Source organism: Pipistrellus kuhlii, unplaced genomic scaffold, assembly GCF_014108245.1.
Source record: "Pipistrellus kuhlii isolate mPipKuh1 unplaced genomic scaffold, mPipKuh1.p scaffold_m20_p_9, whole genome shotgun sequence".
NCBI lineage: Eukaryota > Metazoa > Chordata > Mammalia > Chiroptera > Vespertilionidae > Pipistrellus > Pipistrellus kuhlii.
The window spans coordinates 27,398,218-27,415,024 of NW_023425595.1; the positions used below are offsets into that span (position 1 = coordinate 27,398,218).

At 36.9% G+C, this 16,807-nt stretch overlaps 1 protein-coding gene across 2 annotated transcripts in view; it reads left to right on the forward strand.

Moving 5' to 3' along the window:
- The window catches only part of SBF2 (SET binding factor 2), a 307,688-nt gene that overhangs the window by 118,810 nt on the left and 172,071 nt on the right, over window positions 1-16,807 (forward strand). For both annotated transcript variants that reach the window (XM_036428329.2, XM_036428330.2), the window contains exon 3: window positions 9,297-9,434. In XM_036428329.2, the coding sequence (XP_036284222.1) occupies window positions 9,297-9,434 (138 nt within the window). The remainder of the gene's footprint in view (window positions 1-9,296; window positions 9,435-16,807) is intronic.

The following is a 16,807-nucleotide window of genomic DNA, read 5'->3' on the forward strand; positions in this document are numbered from 1 at the left end:
AAATATGCAAGGGAGAGCAGTAGTGGGGGCGGGGAGGAGAGACCAGGACTTCAGGGAGGGCAGTTGGGGACAATCAGGCTGGCAAGGGAATGGTTAGGGGGTGATCGGCAGAAGGCTGGCAGGCAGAAGCGGTTATGGGTAATCAGGAAGGCAGGCAGGCAATCAGTTGGGAGACAGCAGTCCTGGATTGTGAGAGGGATGTCCAACTGCCCATTTAGGCCCGATTCTACCAGGATTGGACTTAAACGGGCAGTCGGCCATCCCTCGAGGGGTCCCACATTGGGGAGGGTGCAGGCTGGGCTGAGGGACACACCCGCTATGTACAAATTTTGTGCACTGGGCCTCTACTATTAATATAGAATAATATCCATAAGGTGATTGGTAAAGGTAATTCAGTGAGAAGATAGTTCCTAGAGATACAGAGACTTGAATTTTAGTCCTGCCTTTGTTGCATACTAGCTATATGATCTTAACATCTCATAGCATTGGTTTCATCATTGTAAATGAATCTTGTAGGATATGTGTGTGTGTGTGTGTGTGTGTGTGTATAATGTGTCTTATGAATATGATGGAATATTGGACATTTGTTTGCAGATGAGTGGCCTATTTGGTAAATGATATTTTTCATACATTTGGACAACTAAAGAAACAAGCAAGTAAACAATGTTGGTATTTTTAATGAATTAATGTGTGGAGTCTAGCAGTGTCTGTCAGTTCTAACTTTGCAAACTTGAAGTATCATTTGTTTCTAGGGTATGCGAAGCTCTTATAGAAAATTGAAGCTGAACAAAGAGAAATAACATCCTGAAAAGGAATCTCCATATTGACTGTTCCCAGATATGCTGTAAAATTTTTATGAGCCTGTTTTGTGTGAAATGATGAGATTCAGGTAGATGGGAGTACTCATAAATAGGAGACACATGGATGTTTGAAAACAATATTATTTGTCATCATGTTCACAGATAATATCACTCCAAATAGATGTATTTCCCCCGTAACTTGAAAAAGAAGGGCAAAGTGTAGGCCAATCAGTTATGACAGTCAAGTCTAAACACTTTTGCACCTGTAATAGCATTTTTCTCCCCGTTTGCCAATGAAGACACTGGGGAGCCCAAAATCCTGTTTTTATCCTGTTTGTTAGACTCTGCTTACTATCTTTTAGTGACTACTCTGTTTCCAGCTGTCTAAACATTCTCATACCTTCTTGTCAGAAATGTGACTTGAGCTCAGGTTCAAGAGTTGTTGTGTCCACTCCCTCATTGTTTATTACTTCCTCAGCATACTTTTAGTTGAGATTTGAAATAGTCTAATCAGCTAGCATTTTTAATACTTTAAGTCTAATCCTAGACTTAAATAGTGAGAACTATGTAGGTTTTAGTGAGAATATCTCCTGATACCTCAAATTCTGTTATTACTTAACCTTATGATACAGTAATTTTGAAAGGTCGACATTTCACTATTTTCATCCTTTGAGGAACTTTTGTGTAGACTCAATTTTAAGAGCTATCTTTTATTTTCTGGATATTTGTGTTAATATTCTCATTTGAGAATACAGTATCAAAATTTCCTATGGAGTATGATTACAATCATACTTTTGTGTAGAGTATAAAACAATTCCTTTCTATATCTGTAATTTAAGTATCCAATAAGAGATCTCATGTAACTAATGTCTAGCTGATGACTTGACACCTCTTTGTGAAAAATTTAGTGAAAAATATCTGGCCAAGCTTATCATGAATTACCATTACTATCTTAGTTGTGGTCACATTAAGTTTAGTTTTGAAGAAGTACTTACTGAATCTGAAAAATGATCTGTGGAATTTCCCAAAAGTTTTACTGTTAGACTTAAAAAAAAAAAAATCAGAATTTAAAAGAATCCCTGTTATATTATAAACTTAGGGAAATGAGGCCATTTAAGTAACTAAGGAGGCCTTACTCTCTAGACTCAAATTCTCCTTGTGGATGTTATGTGTTTACTAGAGGCCCGATGCATGAAAATTCATACAAGAATGGGCCTTCCTTCCCCTGGCTGCTGGCACCACCTTCTCTCTGGCCAGAGCCGCCTTTCCACCTTCCCACACTGCCCTGAGGTCCAGAGTAGCTGGGGCATTGTGGACCACCTGCGTCATTACCATGGCAATGATGCAAGTGCCCTATCCCTGGCCTCTTGTGCCTGAATATGCAAATTAACCTGCAATCTTTGTTGGGTTAATTTGCATGCTCACTCCTGATTGGCTGGTAGGTGTTATGAAGGTCCGGTCAATTTGCATCTTTTCTTTCTATTAATGTAGATTATTTTCTACTAGAAGAGGGAATATTCTCCCCCCCCCCCCCCCAGTTTCTTTTTATAAATTTTATTTTATTGTTTAAAGCAGTGTTTCCCAACCTTCTCTCATGATGAGAATCACCTGGTGGAGTTGTTAAAACACAGATTCCCGGATCCCAACTAAGAAGTGCTAAACTAGAATTTTTGGGAACATATAGGTAAAATTGTATACTTAACTAGTGCTCTAAGACAGATTTTATATACAGAGCACTAAGTTAGGTATGCAATTTTACCTATATGTTCTCAAAAATTCTAGTTTAGCACTTCTTAGTTGGGATCCGGGAATCTGTTTTAACAACTCCACCAGGTGATTCTCATCATGAGAGAAGGTTGGGAAATACTGGTTTAAAGTATTACATATGGTGGTACATATCTCTCCTACCCTTCCTCCCCCCCATAGGCTTTTTTTTTTTTTTTTTTTTTATAAACAAGGGACACCTTTAATTTTTACATAAAAATTGGCCAATAAAATGTGTTTCAGTAAGCTGTAAATTTATAGATGTAGATGAAGGTCTTCAGAAATGTTAAGAGTGACTGTAACCCAGAGAACCTTCTACAATATTTTATGTTTGAGAGATCATTTAAATTTGTCACAAAATTGCTATGGGAATTTTTAGCTATTCTGTAACTTTTAATTATATTTTGTGTTTGTGTAAACCATTTGAGAAAATTGAGTACATTAAGAGTTGCTTTTTCCAGTTTTAAGCAGCAAAATATCTGATTACTTATCTAAGTGATAGATCTATGTGCTTGTAAAAGTTATTTTATTTGTGAACTCTCTGTGGCTGGTACCCTTGATTTAAGAAGTTTGTATATTTGATAGAATTGGAACTAACATAGATTTATTTTTATCCTTATTGAAAACCTACATAGTTTTATTTAAATTTTGTGAAATACCTTTTATACCATTTCAAAGCCTAATGAGCAGCTAATAATAATGAATGGCAACCTCTAAGAGAATAAAGTTATTTGCTATTAATTTACAGAGTGGATTCACTTTGTTATCAGAAGAGTCTTTGGTTGTACAGGTGACTTGATGATGTAGGCTGTATAAGTCATTATATTATTTTACAATCCAAGCACAGACACCTGTTTCCTGATTTTGAAACTGGTTGAAACTCATTTTAGAAAAATATATTTAATTCAGGAAAGATATTTGTTGAGAGAAAGAAGATTTTGAAAGAAACTTCTGGGTTTTGTTGTTACCTGATAAAATTCACCAGTTCTACCAGGCTTATACCTTTCTGCTACCCAAGTTGCTTAAGCCAAGGCTAGTTACAAGTTAACATACATTTCCCTTGAATAACAGGCTTCATACTTTTGAGTTTCTCAACTTATTGATGATCCTCATGGAGTTTTGTTCATGTAGTTTTATCTATTCATTTATGTATTAGAAATTACAACTAGAAAAATCTTATAAAGCAATTTATTTATCCATTTAAAAATAACAATAAACCAGTGCACATTAAATAGCATATTTTTATGAAAAAAACTATAATTTTCAAAACAAAAAAAAAGGGAAAAGTATGCTATTGTTTTATATTTTTGTAAATATCATTAATACTGGCTTAATAAAAGACAGCTGGCTTCTTATACCTGCTTCTGTTTTCAAGCTCTTGCCATATTTTGTTTTGGTTTAAGTATATGAAGAAAATCAGGTCTCACAAATATGTACTTGGAAAGAGAGGAGTATTATTTTAATAACCTTTTCAGATAATTATGGGACTCTTATTTGAATACCACACCAAAATTTAATAAATCATCATTTCTTAAAGGTTAGTTGCAGTGTGGAATCTGTAAACACATCAGTAAACTTCTTATACTTTGTTACATTAAAATCTATTGGTCTAGCAGAATTTTTCATTCTGCAAAGAAGTTGTGAATGTAATTAACATCTCTATCCAAAGGTAGGAAATCATCCAAATCATCCTTTTGGATGTCTTTCTAGATTGAGTAAACGAGGTAATGAAAGGAGAGACAGGTTTTGCAAAAATTTGATACAAAATGAGAAAGTTTTATAGATATGATGATAGAAACAGAGATTGGAACCAAGGAGGTAATAACCATAGTAATCTAACATTTACTTCATTGAATTATATGCCAGAGGCTATTCTGACTGAGTACTTCACATATGTAAATTTATGTAAATTTTCCAAGATTAGTAGCAGGTAAGTACTAATATTCTACCTTTTATAAATGAGGAAATTGAGGCACTGAGAGATTACATAAATTGTGCCAGATTTCACAGTTATTAAGCAGAGTATCAGAAGATAATATGGCATAGAATACTGCTATATTGTGAGCTCATTACTGTTGGTGTTTTATCTCTTAAACAATAAAGCTAATCATGATACCTTTTCTTCTTCAAGATATCTTTGTAAAAAAGGTTTTGCTTCTTAGAGCAGTTTGAGATTCACAGCAAAATTGAACAGAAAGTATGTAGAATTTCCATACACTTCCTGCCCCCACACAGCTTGCCACACTGTCAGCATTCCCCACACAGTGGTATATTTGTTACAGTCAATGGGTGAATCTGCATTGATTTGATACATCATTATCACTCAAGTCCATAGTTTATAATAGAATTCACTCTTGTGTTGTATCCATTGTTACAGAATCGTACAGAATAGTTTCACTGCCCTAAAAGTCCTGTGTTCTATCTGTTCTCTATCACCCCCTTCCCCAGGCAACTAATATTCCTACTATCTCCATAATTCTGCATTTTCCATGATGTCATAGAGTTGAAATCATACCCTATATAGCCTTTTTAAATTGGTCTTTCACTCAGTAGTATGCATTTAAGGTTTCTCCATGCCTTCTGTGGCTTGATAGTTTCTTTTTAATGTTGAATAATATTTGTGTGGTTGTGCCACAGTTTATTTTTCCAGTTCCTGTTGCTTCACATCCTTGACAATTTAGTATTGTCAGTGTTTTGGATTTCAACCCTTACTATAGGTGTGTAATAGTATTTTGTTTTTATTTACAATTTCTTAATGACTTACGATGTTGGACATCTTTTCATATGCTTATTGCCTTCTATAAATCTTCTTTGCTGAGGTATCTGTTCAGAGTTTTTACCCTTTTCTAAAATTGTGTTGTTCATATTTTTATTATTTAGTTTTAAGAATTCTTTGTATATTTTAAATCAGTGTTTCCCAAAGTGTGGTACACATACCCCCAGGGATACAGGAAAAGTTTGGTGGTGGTACCTGTTACACCGGAGTTTGGTGGGGATATGCACTGCATCATGCTTAGCTGCACCTAATTCTACATTCTCATGAGTATGAGGGGTACTCAGCATTACAAAAATTATAGAAGGGGTACACATATGTCAAAAGTTTGGGAAACAATGATAAATGATAGCACATTATCAGATATGTGTATTGCAAATATTTTCTCCCAGTCCTTGGCTTATCTTCCTGTTTTCTTGACAGTTTCTTTCACAGAGCATAAGTTTATAATTTTAATGAAGTCTAGCTTTTCAATGATGATTTCATTGTTCATGCTTTTGGTGTCATATCTAAAATGTCATTTGAACAGAGTCATATAGATTTTCTTCTATGTCATCTGCTGGGATTTTATAGTTTTGTGTTCTACATTTTGGTGTTACATTTTGAGTTAATTTTTGTGAAGGGTGTAAAATCTGTGTCTTGATTTATTTTCTTATATATATAAATTATCTAGTTAGTCCAGCATCATTTGTTGAAAAAATTGCTTATCTTTTCTCTACTGCATTGTCTTTGCTTCTTTATCAAGTTTGGTTGATTATATTTGTATGGTTTGTTTCTGGGCTCTCCATTTTGTGTGATTGATGTATTTATCTCTCTATATCTCTCTTTTTTCCCCACCAATACCACACAGCCTTACTTATTGTAGCTTTATGGTAAGTTTTGAAGTTGGATAGTGCCATTCTTCTGACTTTGTTTTCTTCTTTCAGGATTTTTTGGCCATTCTGCATCTTTTGCCTCTCCCTGTAAGCTTTAAAATCTGGTTGTCAGTACCCATAAAATGACTTTCTGAGATTTTGTTTGGGATTGCATTTGACAATATTGTGTTCCTATCCATGAACATGGAATCTAATTAATTCTTTTTTACTTTCATCAAAGTTTTGTAGTTTTTCACATATAGATATTTTATTTATTTTGTTAGATTTATATTTTATTTCTTGATGTGCTAATGTATTTCATTTTATTTTAGGGGGGATGCTAATATAAATGGTATTACATTTTTTAAATATATTTTTATTGATTTTAGAGAGGAAGGGAGAGGGGGAGAGAAACATCAGAATCATTGATTGGCTGCCTCCTGCACCCCCATGCTGGGGATCAAGCCTGCAACCCAGACATGTGCCCTTGACTGGAATCAAACCTGGGAACATTTAGTCCGTAAGCCAACACTCTATCCACTGAGCCAAGCCAGCCAGGACGCATTTTTAATTTCAAATAACACTTGTTCATTATTGGGTACGTAGAAAAGCAGTTGACTTTTGTATATTAACCTTGTATATTAAACTGGAACCTTGCTATAATTGCTTATTCCATGTCAGTTACTATTTGTTGACCTTTTCAGATTTTATACATATATTGAGGTACAATCATGTCATCTGAGAACAAAGATAGTTACATGCCCTTTCTAATCTGTACATTAAAGTTAAGAAACTTCATATTCATAGTGTGCTGAGAGTTTCTGACATTAATAGATGTTGAATTTTTAAATGCTTTTTCTGCATCTATTGATGTGATCATGTGCTTGGAGGGGGTTAGCTTATTGATGTGAATAGTTGATTTTTATTTATTTAAATATTAGAGGCCAGGGCATGAAATTTGTGCATGGGGGTGGGGTGTCCTTCAGCCCGGCCTGCACCCTCTCCAATCTGGGACATCCCTCTCACAATCCAGGACCAATGGCTCCTAACGCCTCACCTGCTTGCCTGCCTGATTCCCTAGTCACTTCTGCCTGCCAGCCTGATCGCCCCCAAACTGCTCCCCTGCTGGTCTGATTGCTCCCAACTGCCCTCCCCTGCCAACCTGATGGCCCCAACCACCCTCCCCTACAGGCCTGGTTCTCCCTAACTGCCCTCCCCTGTTGACCTGGTCTCTCCCAACTGCCCTCCCCTGCAGGCCTCGTCACCCCTAACTGCCCTCCACTGCAGGCCTGGTCACCCCTAACTGCCTTTCCTCGCCGGCCTGATTGCCCCCAATTGCCCTCCCTTGCCGGCCATTTTGTGGTGACATGAGGGCAGTCATCTTTTGGCGGTGTAGCATGAGGGCGTAACTTCACCTAGGCTTTTATTTTTTTATTGATTTCAGAGAGAAAGGGAGAGGGAGAGAGAGACAGAATCATCCGTGTTGAGAGAGTATCATTGATCAGCCACCTCCTTCACGCCCACACTGGGGACTGAGACTACAACCCAGGCATGTGCCCTGACCTGGATGACCTCCTGGTTCATAGGTCGATGCTCAAGCTAGGTTGAGCCACACTGACCAGGGCTAGTTGGTTTTTAAATGTTGAACCACCTTGCATACCTAGAATAAATCTTACTTGACTGTGATATGTAATTTTTTCATAGAGTGTTGGATTTGACTTGCAAGTATTTTGAAGATTTTTTTGCATCTACGTTAATGAGAAATATTGGTCTACTTTTTTCTTATAATTTATTTTTCTAGTTTTTATATTTAGGGTAATGCTGGATTCATAGAATGAGTTAGAAAGGTATTTCCCTTGCTTCTGTCTTCTGGAAGAGTTTGTATAGAGTGGTCTAATTTCTTCCTCAGATACTTGGTAGTATTATCAGTAAATCCATTTGGGCCTGATACTTTGTCTTAGATGGTTAATAATTATAGAATCAATTTCTTTAATAGATACTGGCTTATTCAAATTATTTATTTCTTTTGTAAATTTTATCAGATTATATATTTCATCTAGGTTATCAAATCTGTGGGCATGAGGTTATGCATAATATTCCTTTACTATTTTTTTAAAAAAACATTCATGGGATCATTTCTGATAGTAGTAATTTGTATCTACTCTTTTTCTTAGCTTGGCTAGTGTCTGGTCAATTTTATTGATCTTTTGAAAGAACCAGCTATAGGTTTTATTGATTTTTCTATTTTGAATTTCTGTTTCTATTTCATTAATTTCTGTTCTAGTTTTTAAAAAAAATATTTTCTGCTTAGTTTGGATTTCATTTGCTCTTTTTTTCTAGTTTCCTAAGATAGAATCTTAGATTATTGATTTTAGATCAGTTTTCTTTTTTAATATATACATTTAATGCTATAAATTTTCCTCTAAGCACTGTTTTTGCTGAAGCCCACAAATGTTGATAAGTTTTATTTTTATTTTCATTTGGTTCAAAATATTTTAAAATTTCTTCTGAGATTTTGCTTTTATCCATGTGTTATTTTGGAGTGTGTTGTTTAATCTCCAAGTATTTTTCACCTATCTTTCTGTTACTAATTTCTAATTTACTTCTACTGTGGTCTGAGAGTGTACATTGTATAATTTCTATTCTTTTTAATATGTTAAAGAGTGTTTTATAGCCCAAAATGTGGTCTGTCTTGATTAACAAGATATCTCTTTTATTGTACTGAATTGAAGTCACTTAGGTTATGAAGACATTTAAAAATAATTATGTTTTCCATCAGTGACAGGGACTTGGCACTTTATCTTCAACTTTCTTTATGATCTGTTCCAATGGGGGAAAGTCTCTTATTTTGGTGCTATGTTCCTATGTGTGCCAACCTAGGTCTGAGTTGCATCTGTGGAATATCTAGGCTGTTCTCAAAAAATGTAAATGCACATTAGTGAAAGTATTTTACATAATGAATCTGTACATTTTTAAATTTTTATATTGGTTTAGGTATTATCACGGCAGCTGGAAATTTTTAAAAATTTGGGGACATTTAACATTTTTCAGAGATCTGTAATAAATTTTCATTATAATGTGACAATATTTTTCTATCCCATTTAGTTTTGTCAGCCCAGTGGGTGGCAGCTGTCCAGAGAGAGGAAGCAGCCAACGTTTTTTGTGGTGGTCCTGACAGATATTGACTCAGATCGACATTACTGCTCGTGCCTAACCTTCTATGAGGCGGAGATCAATCTTCAGGTATGACAACTTTTCTAGCCAAAGTATAGTCAAAAGGACTACATATAGGATTTTGTTTATGCCATATTTGTTAGAACTGCCAGCTTGAGTTCTTTGGGCTACTTTAAAAAGAATACATTACTATACTGTTGAAAACAACAACAATAATTACATCTAAGTTTATTTGTTCTCTTTTAAAATAAAAATCATCTGAATGCTTCTAAGAACAGCATATGTGTGAATTTAAGTTTTGTATCCTCTCATGGTGAACTTGCCATTTTCCTTTATCAGTCCTTCTCCTGAGGGGATCTTTCACAGAATATATATAGAGTATTTAATCAGAATATCTATAGATTACTTACCACAATTCTTTATTTTTTAAAATTTAATGAATCTTTATGTTCAGATTATTACAGTTGTTCCTCTTCCCCCCTTCCCCCATTGTCCTCATCCGCATATGTACGATTTTTGTCCAGGTTCTTCCCGCATCCCCCCAATATCCCTTTCCCCCTGAAAGTTGTCAGTCCACTCCCTTTCTATGCCCCTGATTCTATCTATTACATTCACCAGTTTATTTTGTACATCATGTTTTTAATTCACTTGATTTTTAGATTCACTTGTTGATAGATATGTATTTGTTGTTCATAATTTTTATCTTTACCCTTTTCTTCTTCTTCCTCTTCTTAGAGAATACCTTTCAGTATTTCATATAATACTGGTTTGGTGGTGATGAATTCCTTGAGCCTTTTCTTATCTGTGAAGCTCTTTAGCTGACCTTTGATTCTAAATGTCAGCTTGACTGGGTAGACTACTCTTGGTTATAAGTTCTTGCTATTCTTCACTTTGACTATTTCTTTTTTTTTCTTCATATATTTTATTACTTTTTCACAGAGAGGAGGAGAGAGGGATAGAGAGTTAGAAACATCGATGAGAGAGAATCATCGATCAGCTGCCTCCTGCACACCCCCCACTGGGGATGTGCCCGCAACCAAGGTACATGCCCTTGTCCGGAATCGAACCCGGGACCCCTCAGTCCGCAGGCCGACGCTCTATCCACTGAGCCAAACCGGTCCCGGCTCACTTTGACTATTTCTTGCTGCTCCCTCCTGGCCTGCATAGTTTCTGTTGAGAAGTCAGCTGACAATCATATGGGTGCTTCCTTATAGATCACATGTGTCAAACACAAGGCCCGCGGGCCAAATCCGTCCCGCCAGGCCTTGCAATGTGGCCCGCACCGCGCTGTCATCACTGCACTCCACTGCGTTTCCATCACAATGACAGTTTATGACTGTTCAGTAAACCATTCGGCCCGCGATTTAGGCTGGATTTTAGATTTTGGCCCCTTCTCTGATTGAGTTCGACACCCCTATATAGATAATTACTGTTCTCTCTTGCTGCTTTTAATATTCTCTTTGTCTTTTGCTCTTGGCATTTTAATTATGATGTGTCTTGGTGTGGTCCTGTTTGGATTCCTTTTGTTTGGGATTCTGTGCACTTTCTGGAGTTGTAAGTCTATTTCTTTCACCAGATGGGGGAAGTTTTCAGTCAATATTTCTTCAAATAGGTTTTCAGTATCTTGCTCTCTCTCTTCTTCTGGCATCCCCATAATTCTGATGTTGGTAAGCTTGAAGTTGTCCCAGAGGCTTCTTACACTATCTTCAAATTTTTGGATTCTTTTTTCTTTTAGCTTTTCCAGTTGAGTGATTTTTGCTTCTGTGTGTTTCAAATCTTTGACTTGATTCTTGCATTCCTCTAGTCTGCTGTTGGGTGTCTATATAATATTTTTTATTTCAATCAGTGTATGTTTAATTGTTAGTTGGTCCTTTTCCATATCCTTGAGGGACTGTTTCATGTCCTTGAGGGTCTCGCTAAATTTATCAGCCTTTTCTAGGAAATTCTTGAAAAACCTTATAACCGTGGTTTTGAACTCTTATCTCCAGTCGTTTGTTTTCCTCCATTTCTTTCACTTGTGATCTGTTTCTTTGTCTCTGCATTTTCGCTGCTTCCCTGAGTTAGTAGGGTAGCTTTGTGTGTTTGGTGTCCCATATGGCCCAGTGGCTCAGCCTTCCCAGTTACCTGAGTTGGGCACCCTTGATGCATCCCTTTGTGGACTGTGTGTACAGCCTTGTTGTAGTTAACTCTTGATTGTTGTGGTATCAATGGGAGGAGCTGACCTCCAAGCCAACTGGTTGTGAGGATCAGCTGTGTCTATGCCAGGAGACAGCCTTATTCGACTAGACTTGCAAAATTGCAAAAGCCTCTGTGCTCAGCTTGGATGGGGCAGAGTTTCAGGGTGGAGCCTACAGCCTTGGCTTCCTGTCAGCCCCACCCTATGAGGTTCCTGAGTCTCAGTGTCCCTCAGTGTCCCTCAGTACTCGCTGCAAGCACCTCTGAGCGAAAGGCGCCCTCAAGTTTCACCCGTTGCCAGACAGTCTAGTCTCTCCCCCAGTTAATCTGGATTCCCAGACTCTCACCCAGAACTGGGGTTCAGTGCAGTCGGAACTGAGGCTCAGTGCAGTCCGGAGCTTTTGTCTCCTTCCTGCTATGGCAATACTGTGGACAGTCCATCCTCTGTGCGCATTCACATGCGCACCTCTGGAGTTCTGCCTTTTGCTGCTTCCCTGAGTTTCCGCCTTACAGCCCAGATTCCCCCAGTATGAGCCTGGGTCCCCAGGGTTTCGCCCAGAACCTGGGTTCCATACAGTCCAGAGCTTTTATCTCCTTTCCGCTAGAAAACGCCAGCCAGGCACTCAGCTGCCCCCTCCTCTCCGGCTCCGTCCTCTCTGCACGCACGTGCCTGTGTCTCTGTACCTCAGGCTTTTACAGCTCCTCTGATTTTCATTGTGGTTTTTTTCTTTCCTTCTAATTGTAGAATTTCCAGTCAGTCAGCTTTCCTGTGGTTCTGGATGATGCCCGTTTTGTCTTTTAGTTGTATTTTTGAAATTGTTGTGTGAGGCTGCAGTTTAGGCATTTTCCTATGCCGCCATCTTGATTTCTCTCTGACTTATCACAATTCTTGATATTATTTTTGAAGAACCTAAGTAGATATACTTCATTATGATTAGTGGTGGTAGTTGAAAGATGGTGGAACTGAAATTTATAAGCTACAACTATAGAAATTGAAAATCCTTGATTTTTCAGTGTATTAATTGGGGTTCTTAGTTTCAGCCAACTGGATATATATCCTCTATGAAAGAAAGGATTTATGACAACGTATTGGGCAGCTTATGTAATTTCATGGCTGAAGAGTAAACAAGAAATGAGTTCTGGGTACTAGAAACTATCTAGCTTGGGGCAATTGTAGTAGAAACCATACTTTCCCTACCTTATACCATTTGGCACTTATGATGTTGGGCATTAGGCAATATAATTTTCATAATAGGTGCCCTGAAAAACCCATGTGCAGCGTATTCTCAAGTTGTTGATTTCTTCTTTAAGTCTCATACGGGTTGATTCCTTGAGAAAGTCAGATTGCATGCAAATCCCACTCCTCTTGAAAAGGAATAAGAAAATATTTTTTCTTATGGTTATTTGTTTTGCTTTCAGGGTTCTGTAATACAAGAAAGAGTTTGTAATTATAAAAGCATTTGGAGGATATTGAGAAAGTAAATTTGCATTTTTGCTGTACTGTCTATTATATACAAATGGATGAGTATTACCACCAGGAGAAAGGTTGGCTTTCTTTCTGAAATGGCCTCACAAAGGAGCATTTGTTGTCTTGGTTACTTTAATTAAATTCCAAGATATGAATTTTCTAGATGTAGAAATCTGATTTCTACAAGGGGATATAAATCACTTTTTATGATGCAGAGTTACATTATCTAAGTTGATTATACTGATTTATTAAAACCAGCATGCTAGTTTATTAATTTACAATGATAAGTTAAAAGGTTATATAGAACAAGCATCATCAACACATTCTCTTCTTGTCAAATCTTTGTGTGAAGCTGTATCAAAATCAGAAGCATTTTGATTATGGAATCAAACTAAAGAACAGTTAATGTCAAATATTTAACAGCTGTCAGACTAACATAATCTGTTGTTTATATTTGAAATGAATAATTCTATGGTCAATGAATAAAGAAAAATTTGAAGTCTATGACTATAATTATCTCTAGCCTGAATAATGTTTGGGTGGGTGTTGCCAACAAATAACTAATCAAATTTCTATTTTGATTAATTCAGTCTAAATAAGAGTGTTCTCTAGTCAAGAGTTTCTTTTTCCTTTTCTTTAGATGACCTTTCGTTTTTATCCATGTTGATCTTTAGAATTTAAGTCAGTGCTGAAAATGCAGAAGTTCCTTTTATTTTCATATTCTTGAGGAGTCTCTTCATAACTTTTTAGAATTATGTAATGAAATTAGCTGTGATTATTTATGCTCTCCCTCCTTTCTCCTTTACTATCAACCTTTCTTTCACTCGCCCCCTAATAAACTGCCTGAAAAGTAATACACTAGGGAGACATTGTCCGAGAGGGTGACATAGGAAGCTTCTGAACTCACTTCCTTCCATGAATACATTGATTCTACAGCTACACATGAAGCAATTACCACCAAAAGAAATTCAGAAGTTGCTGAGCAAGTCCCATACAAGCAGCAAATAAGAAAATACCCACACTGAAATGATTAGAAAAGCCTAAGACAATGTCTCACCATAAACCCCAACCCTGGAACCATAAAAGACTCCAAATAGCCAAAATAATATTGAGAAAGAATGATAAAGTTGAAATCATCACACATGGTCTCAAGGACTGAGGATTTGGGGAAATAGGGAGAGGCTGGTAAAGGGATAGAAACTTTCAGCTATAAGAAAATTATGGTCTGAGGATTTGTAGTAAATATGGTGACTCTAGTGATAACATGAATAATTGATGTTTACTAAGAGAGTGCTTCATAAATGTTCTCACAACAAAAGGTAAATATGTAAGGTGATGGATGTGTTAGTTAACTAGGTAGGGGAAATCATTTTCATAATATATCTGTATATCAAATCACCAACTCTAAAAATTTTATAATTTTCTCAATTATACCTTAACTAGAGGCCTGGTGCACGAAATTCGTGCATGGGGGTAGCCCATGCCTGGACCCTCTTGCAATCTGGGACCCCTTGAGGGATGTTCGACTGCCTGTTTAGGTCTGATCTCACAATCCAGGACTGCTGGCTCCCAAACCACTTACCTGCCTGCCTACCTGATTGCCCCTAACCACTTCTGCCTGCCAGCCTGATCATCCTCCTGATTGACGCCTACCTGCCTAATTGCCCCTGACTGCCCTCTCTTGCCAGCCTGGTCACCCTAAGTGCCCTTTCCTGCAGGCCTTGTCTCTCCCAACTGCCCTCCTCTGAAGGTACCCCCCCCCCTTCCCCACTCACAACTGCCTGCCCCTGCCGGCTCGGTCATTCCTAACTGCCCTCCTCTGCAGGCCTGATTGCCTCAAACTGCTCTCCCTTGCAGGCCTGGTCCCTCCAAACTGCCCTCCCCTGCTGGCCTGATTGACCACAACTGCCCTTCCCTGCCGACCGTTGTGGTGGACATCTTGTGTCCACATGGGGGTGGCCATTTTGTGTGTTGGGGTGACAGTCAATTTGCATATTACCTCTTTTATTATATAGAATAAAGAAAAAAGCAAACAGTGTTGCAGGTGTAAAGGGGTTCTAGGTATTCTTGGATATTTTTCAAACTTTTAATATGGAAATAATTTTAAACTTACAGAAAAGTTAAAAGTATATTACAAATATCTATATATCCTTTTCCAGTATTCACCTGTTTTTAATACTTTACCCCTTTTTATTATAATGAATAATTTTTTATTATTTTTTATTGAATAAGTATGATTTCTTACATAAACATAGTATGGTTATCAATCTTGGGAAATTTAACATCAGCATTATACTTTTATCTAATACAACATCCATATTTCAGTTTTGTTATTTGTTCTGTGTCATTTACTGCTCTTTTTTATGTCCCCCAGTCAGGATGCAGTTTAAAATCATGTATTGCATTTAATATAATCCTCTTCTGTCTCTTTTCATCTGGAATATTTGCACAGCATTTCCTTTTCTATGACATTGACATTTGCAAATAAGGCAGGTCCCCATGCCCCTTTTGATAAAATGCTATTGTTTTGTGTTTTTCTGATGTCTCTCATCTTTAGATTCAGGTTATACATCAACAGTTGGAATACTACTGACATTTGGGATACTAAGTATGTTCTTCATAAGGGTACCTTGTAAAGTAGGGTTGGGGAACCTTTTTTCTGCCAAGGGCCATTTGGATATTTATAACATCATTCACTTAATATAATTCACTTAATATGCATTATGCTGCTATGAAAAAAAATAGATTTATTGAATTTCAGATCCCACCTGTAGTTGTCTTAGCAGGACCATACTAAAAGATTTCATAAGCTTTATAGTGCCCACAAGCTTTGCTCTACACATCTGGCAGTACACAATATCTATCTATCTGCCTCCATTGATCATAGTAATTTTGGGTACCTTGTCAAGTGATTGTCAGATATCTCTACTATTTAGTTGCTATTTTTTTCTTGTAATTAATAAGTAAGACAGTACAAATATTCTATTACTCATTTATCATGCTCCCTCTAGACTTAGCATTTAGTTGTGAATCATGACTGTGACAACTTTTATTATGATGGTGTAAAATAATGTTTTTCTAACTTCATACACCCTCTACCTTTAACCAGTCAGTAGTTGACATTTTATTATAAACAAAGAGCATTCTCACCTCGTCTGTCTGAGATACAAAATCATGTGTTCCAATTTCCTGTTTTCTTCAATAGTATGTAGTTAATGATTTTACTTATGTTCATGCACAAATTATCCTGGATCTGACCAACAGGTACTCCTTCAGACTTGTTCCAATATTATTTTCACTTGGCCCCATCATTTTTTTTTTTTTTTAAAGCTTGTTTTATTTTATGTTATGACATGTTGATCCAGGCTCATCTTATTCTTTCCATTTCAATGGCCTTGAAATCAGCCATTTCTCCAAGCAGCCCTGGCACATTTGAGTACAAGAATATTAGAAACTAAGATCTGGGCTCTTGTATATTTGAAATCAGTGTTTAAAAAAATTATTGCTTTTAGCTCAGATATTTTACCATTTGCCATTTTAAGTTGACCAAAAATATAATTTATTTATTTAACTTTATTTTTTAAAATCTCACCTGATGATATTTTTTCCATTGATTTTTGTAGAGAGTGGAAGAGAAAGGGAAAGTCAGAGAGAAATGTTGATATGAGAGAAACACATTGATTGGTTGCTTTCTGCACATGCCCTGTGGGGAGGAGCCAGCAACCTAGGTATGTGCCCTTGACTGGAATTGAACCCAGGACCCTTCAGTCTGTGGGCCAATGCTCAAACCAGCTAGGGC